Source organism: Vipera ursinii (assembly GCF_947247035.1).
Source record: "Vipera ursinii genome assembly, chromosome: 1".
Taxonomy (NCBI): Eukaryota; Metazoa; Chordata; class Lepidosauria; order Squamata; family Viperidae; genus Vipera; species Vipera ursinii.
The window spans coordinates 72,129,603-72,145,099 of record NC_139512.1 but is presented as its reverse complement, the minus strand read 5'-3'; the positions used below and the strand labels follow the sequence as shown (position 1 = coordinate 72,145,099).

Genomic DNA, 15,497 nt, shown 5'->3' with positions numbered 1-15,497 from the left:
CCCCAAGAAGAATATGCCATTTGGGAAGAAAGAACACTTCTCTGGATTTCAACTTCCATTTAACTAGCCAATGTCTACATTCAGCATGATGCAAAGGAGACACGAACTTACCTGATGCATGTAGCCTGGTTATATTTTCACTAAACTTCTTTAAATGTTCATGTTTCAGGCATGCTACATCTCTGGAAAGTGCCCATTTCTCTTACGTTGCTACATTTCTGTGAGTCAAACATTACCAATATGTCAGGAGGTACTGAGTCAACCTGGTCATCTTTGGAAGAATCTTTATAGAAAAAATGATGCACTCTAATTCTGTTGACTTAACACCTGTGAATAATACAAAAGTATCTCAAAGAAGAACAGATTAGATGACTTAATAACAAATGATGTTCTTAAGCCAGCTGATTGTAATAGGACTCACCAATTTCTCAGAAGCTGGAAGCTCTAGTTGGGAATTAAGGGAGCTTTTATCAAATGTAAAAGGCAAAAATTTTCAATAGCGCACTAAGCAACTGAAAACAGTTCTTTAAAATTGTCTTTATGCCACGATTTTTAGAAAATGCCTGTAGGCAAGCCACAAGACTCAGCTCCCTCACACCCATCCAGCAATAAATTGTGATAATTTTTCACAAATTATAAATGCAAGCCCTTCAACAGACTGGCTTGGAACATGCAGGAATGCATACGAATCATCTCTTTCAGATTAATAAAGTGGTCTCATTTTTCCCCAAGGCTTCTTTGGTTGCTTTGGAAGCTCTTTTCAGCTGTCTCTGCATGTATGTGCATGTACAGCTTCACTTTTCCCAGCATGCAGAGAGAACTTGGGGACCTCTTTTTTTTTCCAGGACCGTGTGGCTGTTTCAGAAGCTGCCCCTGGGTGTTCTCTGCATGCTGAGAAAAAAGCAGAGCTGAGTGGCTGTGCATGAATACACATGTATTACGCAGCTGGAAGCAGCTTCCGAAGCAACCACATGAGACTCTTAAGATAAGGCCTTCTTTAACAGTTTGAAAACAGATTCTTTGTACGTGTTCTTGCACATTCTAAAGAACTCTGGTCAGAGAAATTGCATAGTCTTAGAGCAACGGGGAAAGCCCAGATGTAAAGATTTAGGACTGTTTGTATGCAATGAACATATACGTAAATGAAACAAATAAATGGCCACCTAATTGATATCAGTAACAATTATTCAGGAAAACAGACTGAATCTTTTTCAGTTCTTATGCTCTGAGCCAACATTTTAGAGTTTGCAAAATTCTATCTTCACAATCCAAATGAAGCCCTGTTGGCTTTTGCTGCATGATAATGGAAAGTGCAGGTATAGGACTTATTTATTTTACATAATACTTTATAAAGGTTTTAAATTCACTGTGTAAATACTGTGGAGAGCAGTATTGGAAGGGCATTGTTGGTAACTGAAGAAGTTGACGGTCTGACAAGAAGCTGTATAACCCAAACCATGAAACGTGTTACAGTGGTTACAAGAAGATAAGGATGGAAACTGCAGAGGTGTTGTTTTGAAAGAAAGAAAAAATAAAGGGCATCATATGTTCCTTTTGGGAACCAGTTTTCTGTATTATGTGGATAACACTTCATAAATTAAGATTTGCAAATACAGTAATTGTTTGGCAACATTAAGTAGCAACAATTTTACCCAGAAGGATTAGAACATAATTCCAAGACATGCCCTTTACAAGCAATTCTAGAGTCATTTCTCCACAATAACAGATGAACAAACCATGTTTACATGGAATTCTTATCCATGTTTAAATTAACCATGGGTCATAGAATTAACCTATTTTGCGGTTTATATGAGAGGTTGAATCATAAACTAAGCACTGAGGTTAGGGGTCATTGCAAAATACACAAGGGAAAATGTGGTTAATTAATCAATTAACTAAACAGAAAGGGGCATAATATGTTCCAGGGGAAATGGTAACAACAGCTTATGGCTTTCTATACAGCAAGATGTTTAAAATGTAGTTTCCTTGTTTTTAAACATAAAGAATTCAAGATTTAGTGGAAAATTTAATTTAAATTTAAAATGCTTTGCCAGCTGGAGAAATGAGTGGACAGAAATAGCTAATTAGGAAACAAACATACACTGGCGGTATGGCTGAAATAGGGCACAAAGATACCAGAAAGGAAAGAAGCACCTTGATGCCATGGTCATCTTCCAGCCAATGACAGAGACCTGGAAAAACTCTGTACCTCAATTTTTCTTAAAGTGCCTCTCCCACATATGCAGTTGAATCAAAGTACTGGACCATTGTCAACATACAGAGAAATCATAACTCAAATGCTAGACTAGAGAATTTTATTCCTTGAGATTATGTATGCTTATAAGGGGGATGTTGGTGAAAGATGGCAGGGAGAAAGAACAATTTTAGTAGTCTAGGCTGACCGGCGCAAGAATGTCTGGAAACTGTTAACATTTCTCAGTTCCACCAGATATCATATACTAGATACCAAACTGGGTCTCCAAACGCAGTCTGTCAAACTTTCCAACAAGTGAGGTTACAGGCAGAAGCACTCGTACATGTAAGTAATGGAACGGAGTAGCTGCCAATGAATTCTGAGAGCTGCGATCAGAATACAACTGGATGGTGACTTGCAAGGAAGAAGACTGGTGTTTTAGTTAGAGTAGGGCTTTTTATGATAGCAATACAATTATAATTACTGAAATTATATCAATAGGTATGACCTGGAGCTGTCTCGAAGTCCACAGGCAGTCTACAAAAGTCGCCTTCAAATGGTAAGATTGAAATGTGATTGAAAATGAAATAATTAAATATATAAAATAACTGTCGCAAATGCTGTCTTTCCATTTTTTTTAGTCCAAAAGTTAAAACATTTGCACTTGAATGAAAATGTCCTTATGTTAACCATGGTTTCTCTAGTTCTACAAGAATGCAATATGTAATTAACTTTGGAGTCAAATTAAGCAAATTAAATGAAGATAATACTACTTCCTGCTTGTTCAATAATTTACTTATGTCATATTAAAAGTAACACCTTTTTGAAGTGATCTGTGTCTGCCTTTCTGGCTTTCATGATCTGCAGGCTGGTTTGCTCCAGGCTTTTAATTTATTTTTCCCTGACCTGATGTACTTCAATCTCCATAATTACTAGCTAATTCAAAGGACAGTATAGTGATTGTGGAAACCGAAAGGCACACATTTGGGGGAAAATGGATTTATGCATTCTGCAGTTTCTAATGTTTCCATTAATAACTACCATTTGTCAGAGCCATCTAGGAAGTCTTAGATGCTTCATAAGAAAGGACAGATGAGAACAATTTGGCCATCATCATTAGTTCCAGCCTATTATATTCATTCTCCCCAGCTGGATTTGGACCAAGGGAAAGTGTGTCATCATTTGCAGAGCAAAAAAAGTAGGCTAATGCAGTTTTCTTGACATATGGTTTGCTACTGCCTTCTTAAGAGTTGAGAAAAAAGTAACTGGCGCAAAGTTTCGCAGCTGGCTTCTAGATAGGACTAAAACTCGTGGTCTCCTGGTTCTTAACCTGGTAGCCTTTAACCACTATACCACACTGGCTTTCTAATACAATTTGGAGATTGTGTAATCCTGTCACTGACCATTAGGATATCGGCCTTAGCATTACATTTCTCGACTTTGCGGAGTGGAACCTGACAGACATTTAAAATGATTTAATATCTAACAGTTGGCAAGAAAATTAAATCCTTTATGGCATCTTTCCATTTTCCATTTGAGTTTTTTAAGCTATTTGTGTTATTTTTTATTATTTTTTTAATTGAAGTTGGGATTCTATAACAGAATTATGCCAACATTATTTAATTAATCTTAACTTTAATTACTGAAATTGAACTTGTGCAAGACTGAATAAATTCATATTGATCAGATGCCTCATTTAAAATTTCAACACTTAACCACTCTGCTTCAGTAGCCTTCAAGTTGAATACTCAGCAAGTTTCAATTTTCAGTTTTCTTAAACATAATATCTAAGGGAACACCTGCTGCCGGCATCAACTTCCCATCGTCCTGTGTGCTCCCACAGGGAGGGCCTTCTTAGGGTACCGCCGGTTAAGGAATGCCGGTGGGTTATCCCCAGGGGAAGGGCGTTCTCTGTGGGCGCGCCGGCCCTTTGGAACCAGCTTCCCACGGAGCTTAGGACCGCCCCCGACCTTCGCTCATTTCGTAGGGACTTGAAAACTTGGTTTTTTGAGCTGTCTGGCCCAGACTGAGGGGGTTTTAATTTTTAATTAATGGGGTTTTAGTTAAGTTCAGGGATTAATTTAATCTTAGTTTTAATCTATTTTAATTGTATAGGATGTATTTTAACTTTTAATTTTCCCTGCAAACCGCCCTGAGTCCTACGGGAATAGGGCGGTATGTAAATTTAAATATAAATAAATAAATAAATAAATAAATAAATAGCAGAATTCCTTATCCTTATATCTGCTTGAATGTGACTTCTAGGTAAAACGTTTTATTTCTCCTCTCAGAAACACTATGTGTCAGAATCTCTGTTTCAGGTGCACAGGTGGAAAGAATTTCATTATATAGGCATCTTAAATATCAACAGAACAAGCTTCACTTTCTTAAAAGGCAGTTAATTTTTTTTCCCTGGTGGTAATACAAAGAGTTGATAGCACTATTCTAGTAAGCCTTTCAGTTTGTATTGTTTCCTTGTTTCAAAACCATTTTCTTGTTCCCTGTTCATGTTTATTTAACTTCATTTTCTATGGGGCTCCCCTCCCTCCATTCTTCTATTTCCTTCCTGTATCAGTTTTGATAATATTTATTTTTATCGTGATTTTCTTTGTTAACTTTACTGCTTCCTTAAATTTTACATCCTATATATCTAGCTTTGCTATAATGCCCTCTATTTTCAAATTTATTCTTCCCCATCTTTCTTTTAAAGGCTTTACTTTTTCACCTTTATGCTTGATCTGTATTTTTAAATCTTTTAGTTAGATACTTGACAAATATATGTTGAAAAGAATGGATTTAACACCTATCAAATGTGATGCCATTTCTTATTTCATTGAGAGCAGCAATGGTTAGCTAAGCTGTATTTCCTGCTATTTTTTGTATACCTATGGAAATTCATAATATTTTTTCTTAAGTTTCATAAGAATTGATCCATTTATAAGATAGTTAATACAATTAGCAAATAACTTTATAACAAGGTATCGCTTATCTTTTCCTGATATTAATTAGATTTCATTCCTTACATTGCTTCATCTCTGTTCCAAATAATTAAACTATTACACTAAACCATTGTGCCTTTAATTAATTTCCTGTATATTATAAAAGCTTTCATTATGAAGGAAGGAAAAAGACAGGGAAAGGAAATAAAGTATGGTGTTCGTGAATGTTCTCTGTCAAGCGAAGATTCATAATTCAGGCCCTCATCGTTCACATGGTCCTTAAAAGATTTACTGTAGAAACTGTCCCCAGAACTTCTCTTCTTGTTACAATTAAATTATATTTTTCAGTATAATAAAAGAAACAAGCTACTAAACAATGGGGGAATAATCATAAAATAATCAGATCAATCATCTGAGCGCTCTCTGAATACTCCAGATTAAGTCTTGAAAGATGCTGTTTTTAAGATACTGCCAACAGCTCCCGTGTGCTCCAACACATCCCAGGAAATCAGATCCAAAGTGTTATACAACTTTAACTATAATAATGTTGCTATTCTAATTCCATTAAATGTACATTCAAATTTAATTGTAGTCTTGACCTTATTCATTTTTGGGGCCCTTTCAAAATCTTTTGCATACCAGTCAAAACACCAGGGTAGCCTTTGGTAGAAAATGTTGGGACATGGCTACTATAACACTTTCAGCCAAACTTTCAATCTTGAATTGCTGCCAGCAGAGTTGCAAGGCTTTCTGGTGTGTTCCTACAGCACTTTAGGGTTTATTTTGTTTCCATATTTTTTTTGTGGCAAGAGGTCTGGTGGAAATGTCAGTTCATTTCTCTACTTCCTCAGGGGAAATAGAGTCCAAAATAGCTGCTGGCCAGTGACTTTGGAGTTTCACTGGGGAATAATTACAGTGCTCTTTCTGCTTTTTGTGTTGTTGTTGAAAGTCAGATAATGTAATTGTCTTACTCTACATGAGTAAATATGGAAAAATAATATATACTTCTAGAGTAGAGATAAAATGTCACAGAATCAGGCAGCTGAAAGCGACTACTTGAGGCCAGGTCCAATCCCCTGCTTATAAAATATCGCTGACAGTTGGCTGTCTAGGCCCCTTCTGAAAATCTCCAGTCAGGGGGAACCAACCGCTTCTCGAGTAACAGGTTCCATTGTCAAATTGTTTTTATAGCATTCAGTCAGAACCTTGAGAGAACAGATCTTGACCTTATTCTGTCTAACTTCCTTTCAGGTATTTCGAGGAGGAGTTATTTCTGTCATAACGCCTACTCAGTCTTCTCATGGGTAAACATTCTTACTTCCGTCAGTCTTTTTCTTTGTAGGACTGAGTTTCTGATTATTTCGGATGACCTTTCTTAACCAGTTCCAGTTTGCCTGAATTCTTCTTAAAAGAAGGGTGCCCCAAACTGGCCACAGTGCTGAAGAAGCGATCTGTTCAATTTAGAATAAACTGAAGTGATTACCCCTGTGATTTAAAGATTATACTTATCTTAAGACTAACTTTGTATTTGCCTTATCTTAAGACTAACTTTGTATTTGCTTTTGTATTCTTTTGATTCATCCTAAGTATATCATCAAGCAGCATTCCAAGATTGTTTTCACACATTTTTTTCAAGAACAAACAACCAGGTCCACACTTGAAGATTCAAAATTATTAATTTATTGCGCACAGGAATTTTTGTGGACTAGTGATTTGCACCTGGATAAAACTAGATAAGGGCCAATAGGCATTCAAAGGGGATTGGACTTTGTTCTTTTTGTGACTATGTAGAGACTTTAAAACAATGCCCCACTTGACTCCTTCCCCTGTTTCTGCCAGCCTCTCCTACATATTTCTACCGAACCAGGTATCTCCCTAGCAAATACCTATGTAACTGATTTGTTTGCATTTGTTTCGGTTTGACTTAATTTTGTTATTTTATTTTTAGTCCTGTTCTCTAACAAATATCATTTTGATTTAAATTTCTATCTTCTGGGATTTAAGGGATTTGATTTTCGTCCATGTTTAAAAATGCAAAAAAGGGGAGAGTTCGTGGTACAACAAAAAGGCTGCTGATGGGCTGAATATAGTGTTTGCGCTTCTATACTAGGGTATTAACTAACCACTTTGTTTAATAGGTTATTCTGTCCACATCATTAATATTGAAAAGTAATGGCCCAGGACTGGAGTTTGACATCCTACTCAGTATGTCAATCCAGTTTGATGAGGCGTTATTAAAAAGCATTATTTACTACTTTTTGAGCCAGCTATATAGTTACTTAATTGTCATACAGCCCACATATAACTAGCTTGTTGATCATAATATTAGGAGGTGGAATATAGATGGAATACATAACATTCCCACAGTCTACTATGGAAGTTATTAAGCAAAATAATGTATTAGTCTGGCAAAAGCTGTTCTTGGGCAATCTTTGCTGAATGTGTTTTTCAAGAGGCTTCTAGCTAAATCACTTAAAGATTACAAGAATCATCTGCTGTCAGACTTCTCTGTACTTCCCTGGGTCCTCTTTTTCTACCTTTCTGAAATAGAGGCAACATTGGCTCTTCAGTCATCCAGCATTTCACTAGTTTTTTGGGAATGAATAAATGAACGAACGAACAAACAAACGAATGAATGAATGAATAAATAACTTCATCAAACCATCATAGTTTCTTCAGAAATCTACAGTGCAATTCATATGGCTTAGAGTAGGGGTCTCCAAACTTGGCAACTTTTAAGACTTGTGGTCTTCAACTCCAAAGGCTGGCTGAGGAATTCTGGGAGTTGGAAGTTCAGAAATCTTAAAGTTGCCAAGTTTGGAGACCCCTGGCTTAGAGAGTTAAAAATTATTTACAGTAAGGCAATCTCTGATTATTTTCTATCAATTTCAGAGGGTTTTCTCTACTTGCATCCAATTATGAAACAAACTTCTTGCAGCAACATCCTCATAATGTTGTCTTCTCATCCCAAATCCAGAAATTTTTTTATTTTTTTTATTTTTATTGCATTTATATCCCGCCCTTCTCCGAAGACTCAGGGCGGCTTACAAGCTTAGCAGTAGCCTTCATTCTATGTATATGCCTGCTTATTAGGGCTTTCACACACACCCCAAGCGGCATTATTACAAAGTCAGCTTAATTGCCCCCAACAATCTGGGTCCTCATTTTACCTACCTCGGAAGGATGGAAGGCTGAGTCAACCTTGAGCCTGGTGGGATGCGAACCTGCAATAATTGCAGGCAGCTGGTGTTACTTAAGGAGGCGTTAGCCCACTGCTCCACCAAGGCTCTGAGATAGACTTAGCAATCCTCAGCTTTAATGGAGTTCAAATAGCACTTCTTCTCTTGTTCTGGTACTATCTACCATCTGTTTGACTATAATTCCATTACCTTGGCAGTCAGGTTGTAGAGTGCAACTGAAACAAGCAATAGAGGTAGGATGTGATTCAGTAGTGGGAATAGCAAATGACATGCCAATATAGTTTTGTGTCAGATCAAAGATTAATTAATCATAATACTTCAACTCAGCAATGGAGAATGATCCTCAGGTTTCAATACCGCTCTTTTTGCTCTTCACAGTTGTCCGGTGGAACATACATTCTTTTGTTGGAGAAGATTAAGACAAATAAGCCTTTGTCTTTCCTGTATTTTGGTGCTTCTGTGGTATGCTTTTTTTCATTTCCTTTTACATAAAATATATGCAGAAGAAACATTTTGAGGATGGTCTTAAAATCCTTTACCATTTTGAGCTTAGCTTTCCTGATCCAAAAGTTCTGTTACTTGTGTCTCTTTTTGTTTTTAAATCTTCATTGATTTTTTTTATGTTGCATACTGGATTCTTCCTTGCCCTTCATTCTTTTTCTCACTGAGGTCCAATTCATTTGGAATTGTGCTTTTATTATTCTCCCTCTTTTTTTCCTAGGAACTCCATTCATTTGAAGCTTTCTTTTCCATTACTTCTGCCATGGAGTCTTACTTAACTTTGCTCTTTGAACTTCCTTGGAATTCATCTGCAGTTTCCTTTGAAATCAAAAGAATTTGATTTCCCTTAAAATCAAGATCATTTTCCTCCTACGTTCTTGCTACGTCCACTTTCTCAGCTAAGTTAATACCAAGTAAAGATAGTACAAATGATACTCATATGCTTGCCTTACTCTCTAAAGGAGAAAGTTGAGGCATTTCCTGGAAGCCTATACTTGGCTGAGTTGATTTTTCAGTAGATATCAGGGTAATTAATCTCCATCAGTACTACTTCCTATTTGGCATGTATGTAAAATTCAACTAGACCACTGGTAGCAGGACCTTTATACAGTAATTCCCTTTTAAGATTATAACAGCTATTTCTGAGTTTTAATCAGAAATCTTGTTTTCATTGTTTGTTTTGTTTTCATTTTCTTGACTGCTGCCTTTTCCTATACTGCTCTCTGTAGGCCAGACTGATGTTTCTCTTACACACTGCTTTCTATTTCCCTGTCATAATTTCAACATGCCCTTAAGAAAATGTCATTGTCCACTTTTGTTGGCTTTATTCCCGCTTCCACTTTTTCTCTCCAGTCATTTTATGACTTCTTTCTGTTCATTATTTTAAAATAAGATCACCTCAGTCTCCTTTTAGTGTCTGATTTTGCAGCTTGATTTGATGCATAGGAAAGTCTCTGATTGCACCTTTAACAGTGGAGGTTGCTGCTAAGGCACAGATTGTAATTTCTGGAATAATAGTACTGAAGTAATGACCTATTTTCTATAAGCAGTAAAGGTGAAAGGAAAAGGTGTCCCACAGGTTTTACTCCACTAGTTGTAGCCGATTTTAGGGGGCAGTGCTCATCTCAGCTTCTTTAAGCCAGGGGTAGGCAACCTTGGCTCTTTTATGACTCGTGGACTTCAACTCCCAGAATTCCTGAGCCAGCTGGCTGAAGTCCACGAGTCATAAAAGTGCCAAGGTTGCCTACCCCTGCTTTAAGCCAATGAGGTAATGCTTTTCTGAAGTCGTTTCCATGGTCATGTAGCCAGCATGACATCATGGAGCGCTGTTACCTTCCCACTGAGCTGTACCTATTTATTTACTTGCATTTGCATGCTTTCAAACTGCTAGGTTCGCAGGAACTGGGACAAGGATGGGAGCTCAACCTGTTTTATGGCACTCCAGTCTTGCACCTGGGCTACTGGCGTTCCAGCCGACAAGCCCAGCCTTTTAACCACTGAGCCACCAGACAAGATGACAACTTTAACCAGTACAAAATAAAGTTTTAAAAATATATAAAGATACGAATTCTATAAAATTATAGTATTAAAACAAAGTCCAAACACGGATTAAAGAGAATATTTAAATGCTCTTTCAAAAAACTCCACAAGATTTGAAGTTAAGAATTGGATAGATTCATTAAAAGATAGGTGTCTTGGAAAACTGGAAATTCCTGCAAAAGGTATTTCAAGGAAGTAGACGTTCCTCAATAGGACTCTTAAAGTAACTCAACCCTTGCTGGGACAGCAGTAGGCTGTTCTATAGTACACCACAGGTAGTCCTCAACATACGACCACAATTGAGCCCAAAATTTCAGTTGCTAAGTGAAACATTTGTTAAGAGCCTTGGTGGAGCAGTGGGCTAATGCCTCCTTAAGTAACACCAGCTGCCTGCAATTAGCGCAGGTTCGCATCCCACCAGGCTCAAGGTTGACTCAGCCTTCCATCCTTCCGAGGTAGGTAAAATGAGGACCCAGATTGTTGGGGGCAATTAAGCTAACTTTGTAATAATGCCGCTTGGGGTGTGTGTGAAAGCCCTAATAAGCAGGCATATACATAGAATGAAGGCTATTGCTAAGCACATTGATTTGTGCTTAGATTGTAAGCCGCCCTGAGTCTTTGGAGAAGGGCGGGATATAAATGGGATTTTTAAAAAAAGTGAGTTTTGTCCCATTTTACGATCTTTCTTGCTCCAGTTGTTAAATGAATCATTGCAGTTCTTAGTAATACAGTTGTTAAGTGAATCTGATTTCTCCATTGGCTTTGCTTGTCAGAAGGTCACAGAAGCTGTTCACATGACCCCAAGGCATTGCAACCGTCATAAATATAAATATGAGTCAGTTGCCAAGTATATTAATTTTGGTCATATGACCACAGGGAGGCTGAAATGGTCATAAGTGTGAAAAACGGCCATACGTCACTTTTTTCCAGTGCCATTGTAACCTTCAACAGTCACTAAATCAACTGTGGTAAGTTGAGGAAACACAAATGAATGAACCCAGCGATATTATAGGAAGCATGTAATATAAAGTTATAAATGAAAACAATATTACCATTGGGGCCCCATGTTGATTGGAGAGTCAAGGATAAAGTTTTGATGATGTTTCTCAGTAGCAAATTAAAGATCTTTCCAAGAGGCATAAAGTAGTAGCAATGGGGGAATTTAATTACCTGCCAGGTACAGTCCTTCCAGGAAGTTCCTGGTATCTTTCAGAGAGGGTGGAGAAAAGAAATGATGATTAGCTACATTACGCTAATCAATAAGAAAGTTGAGTAAGTAAAACCCTGGCCAGAAGTTTAAGAAAATTACATTGGGGGGGGGGGGAGAATCCCAACAGAATAATTTGATCAATTACCCAGGGAGGTGGGTGGGTTCTCTTCATTGAACACTTTTATGCAGAATCTAAAAACCTTAAGATGATTCTATGAGTCTGTGAGTCTGCTGACTCACAACTCTAATGCTTAGCATAACCACGGATAAGTAAATTACTTATGTTCCATGCCTACTACCCTTGTCACTATTCTCCTTCCTCATTTGCCTTCCCACTGCCACCATTTAGAGCAGGGGTGTCAAACTCAATTTCATTGAGGGCCGCATCACCATTGCGGTTGCCCTCAAGGGGCCGGGTGGGTATGGCCAGGGTGGGCGTGGCCTACTGGGTGGGTGTGGCTAGAGTGTGTATGGCCTACTGGGTGGGCGTGGCCAGCTCTACATCGTTCGCATCAAGGGTGCCTATGGGGACCTGGGCAGGAGTGGGACAGATCTGAGGGTCTCTGGCAGAAGGAGGGTCTCTGGGCCAGGGCCAAGGCAGTGGGGGCCGTTCCCTCACTGTTTGCAGGATGGCTTCGCGGGCCACATAAAACCACTTCGCGGGCCGGATCCAGCCCCCGGGCCTTGTGTTTGACATGTCTGATTTAGAGTGTAAGTTATTTGGGAAAAGGGACCGGTTTCTTTTTTTATAACCAATTCTGCTAAATTCCAACTACTGGTATATCAATATGCCCAAGACATAAAATACAATACTTTCTCTAACTGATCACACTAATTGACTGGATTCACAGATCGTGTTAAGCTATAAATATGGTTTGTTTGCTTTTTGTGGCTTAGTAAACAGTTGTGGATAAGCCAAGCCTGGTTAAAGGTGATGTTGTGAACCCAGTCATTCTGTTCTTCGGTGCCTTCTGTATTTTTGAACAGTTCTGCTGTCTTCTTTGTCTCTTAGTTACCTTCTCTGTAGTTTGCTATGTGGAGAACACAAACGCACCCTTTTCCTCATAGCTAATAATCACCACACCCAGCTCTGCTGGTATTGTTGTCCCAAAGTGTTATCTTATGTTTGTTTGCTCTTATTCAAACTGTAAATGCTTCAGGGCAGGGAGCTAGCTTTATCTCTGTTTGTCAAGCCCTCTGCAAGTTCATGGGCCAATATAAGTGTTTTCAATAATCCACAACTGTAAAATAGGTCACTTTAGAAAAAGAAGCTATATAGGGAGATGAGAGGGTAGGTCAACTCCATACTTCTGTTAATTTTTTTTTTAACTTTCCAAGAAGCAGCTATGACCAAAAGGTTTGTTGTTGGGTTTGGGTGATATTTTGTGGCAAAGAACAGTTTTCAGTTGCTGGCAAGCCTAAGATCTCTGCCATGTTATTGTTCCATTGCATTTGATTTCTTTCAGAATAATAGAAATCAATTTGCAATCTACTCTAAACAGCATTTCAGAGGGCTGCATTAAGCATAAAGGAAAACCTTAAGAGTAGTATCTATGGTGGTGATTGTATCTGGTTACAGAATCATGTTAGGAGTAAAAAAAAACAGTCTGACAGTCAAGAGTAATAAGAAGAGCCGTTCTACTCACTTATAACTTAAAATACTCCACCCGTACCTCTTGTCCCCCAAATATGTTGTATAAATTTCTGGAATTCCTAAACTATAAAATCATTGGATGGGATTCTGGAAATTCTAGTTGAGGCATATTTTTTTATTTTATTTTATTTTATTTTTTTTATTACATTTATATCCCACCCTTCTCCGAAGACTCAGGGTGGCTTACAAGCTTATCAGTAGCCTTCATTCTATGTATATGCCTGCTTGTTAGGGCTTTCACACACACCCCAAGCGGCATTATTACAAAGTCAGCTTATTGCCCCCAACAATCTGGGTCCTCATTTTACCTACCTCGGAAGGATGGAAGGCTGAGTCAACCTTGAGCCTGGTGGGATGCGAACCTGCACTAATTGCAGGCAGCTGGTGTTACTTAAGGAGGCATTAGCCCACTGCTCCACCAAGGCTCTATATGGAAGGCAGTCATTTGGAGAACACTACTTTAAAACCCCATCATTGAGTGATTTGACTGTCTGTTTATATAAGAAGAGGGCCACCAAATCTACATTGCAAAAATCCAGATGACAATTAGATAGCGGCAGCAAATGTTGCTGTGATCTAGTAGTTATCAAGATGTTTGCAATCCAGATACAGTAGCCTTATGTAAAACTGAAACAAAGCACGCTCAGAATTATCCTTTATCCTGTGTCGTACACACATCCACAGATTTTTTCTTTTCACTAAGGAAAAGGGGCATTCCAAGAAAGCCCATTAGTAACACTGGTTTTATATCTGTTTATAGATATAGAGCTTAAATGGACCTGAGCTTAAATGGACTCCAGAAGATGGTAGAGGACAGGAAGGCCTGGAGGAATGTTGTCCATAGGGTCGCGATGGGTCGGACACGACTTCGCAGCTAACAACAACATAGATATAGATTTAGGGCATATGCCTCATCTGTCAAAGTAAATCTTACCAAGTTACAGTTAATCTGTTTCCAACTGCATTTGCTTCTACCCTATAGAATTTTGCACAGCAGCTTTTCCTAACTGGTGACTGCTAAATGGGTTGAAAATAATCTCCCATCATTCCTGGCCACAACACAGGAAAGGCTCTTACACATAATTAAATGGAAATAAGGCCCATTGGAGATATTTCTGAATAAACATACAAATGCCGGTTGGGATTTATCTGTCTTTATTAAAATTTTCTTTTGGGTGCTATCATTAGAGCCTGTTTGGTCTAGTGCAGGGATAGGCAACCTTGGCTCTTTTATGACTCGTGGACTTCAACTCCCAGAATTCCTGAGCCAGCTATGCTGGCTCAGGAATTCTGGGAGTTGAAGTCCACGAGTCATAAAAGAGCCAAGGTTGCCTACCCCTGGTCTAGTGGTTAAGGCATCTGGCTAGAAACTGGGAGACTGTGAGTTCTAGTGCGCTTGAGGCATGAGAGATAGCTGGTGACTTGGGGCTGGTAACTCTCAGTCCAACCTCACAGGTTGTTGTGGGGAAAAGGAGTATTGATATATTCACTGCTTTCAGTTATTTATAAAAATAATAAAGGCATGATAAAAATATAAACGAAGTGCAGCTGATTACTGTAGAATTTAAGACTGTCTTGGGAACACCTTAAATATCTTTGTATTTGCTTTATTTACAGTTACTCAAGCAGATCATTTGAAAGCATTTCCAGACCAAATAGCCTCCTATAGGACACTATTATAGTCCATTTTAAAATGACTTGGCGTCCTCTATTAGTCTACCAACCAGCAAATAGGTTGGTAAACAAAAGGGTCAACATCAGCAGCAGATTAAATATATAGGTAAGAAGGATGAAGCTGTTGCACTTTGATGGTTTAATTTTCCCTAGCCCTAGACCAGGGGTCAGCAACCTGAAACAGTGAAAGAGCCACTCAGAACCGGTTCCCTCACAAAAGGAAAAACTGGGAGCCGCAAAAAATGTGTGCACATGCGCGTACATGCACGCATGCGCAGAACAGGGTTTGACTGAAGAGTGGAGCCAAGGCGAGATATGCACCTACCCTGCATATTTGAATTGGTTGAACTTTTTTAGTCCCACTTTTTTGTTTTTTGGACTGCACATGGCAGAGGACTGGGAGCCGCAGGAGACGGCTGAAGGAGCCGCATGTGGCTCCGGAGCCTCGGGTTGCAGACCTGTGCCCTAGACCATGCTGGTTAATGCCCAGCAACCGCTAGAGAATCAAAGCTTCCCCACCCCAGCCTTGTTGAAAGCGGGAAAAGTAAGATTGGGGGATTTCAATGTGGCCAATGTCACTTATATT

At 38.7% G+C, this 15,497-nt stretch overlaps 1 protein-coding gene and 1 long non-coding RNA gene across 2 annotated transcripts in view; one reads left to right on the top strand and one right to left on the bottom strand.

Annotated features, from left to right (window-relative positions):
• Positions 1 to 1,156, bottom strand: part of ZFP36L1 (ZFP36 ring finger protein like 1) — a 36,466-nt gene extending 35,310 nt beyond the window's left edge. The window contains exon 1 of the mRNA XM_083348507.1: positions 112 to 1,156. Within this exon, the coding sequence (XP_083204633.1) occupies positions 112 to 120 (9 nt within the window). The 5' untranslated portion in view covers positions 121 to 1,156. The remainder of the gene's footprint in view (positions 1 to 111) is intronic.
• Positions 1,157 to 1,291: 135 nt separating this feature from the next.
• Positions 1,292 to 15,497, top strand: part of LOC310631808 — a 53,365-nt gene continuing 39,159 nt past the window's right edge. Inside the window, exons 1-2 of the long non-coding RNA XR_014490718.1 lie at positions 1,292 to 2,753; positions 8,712 to 8,795. This is a non-coding gene — a long non-coding RNA (uncharacterized lncRNA). The remainder of the gene's footprint in view (positions 2,754 to 8,711; positions 8,796 to 15,497) is intronic.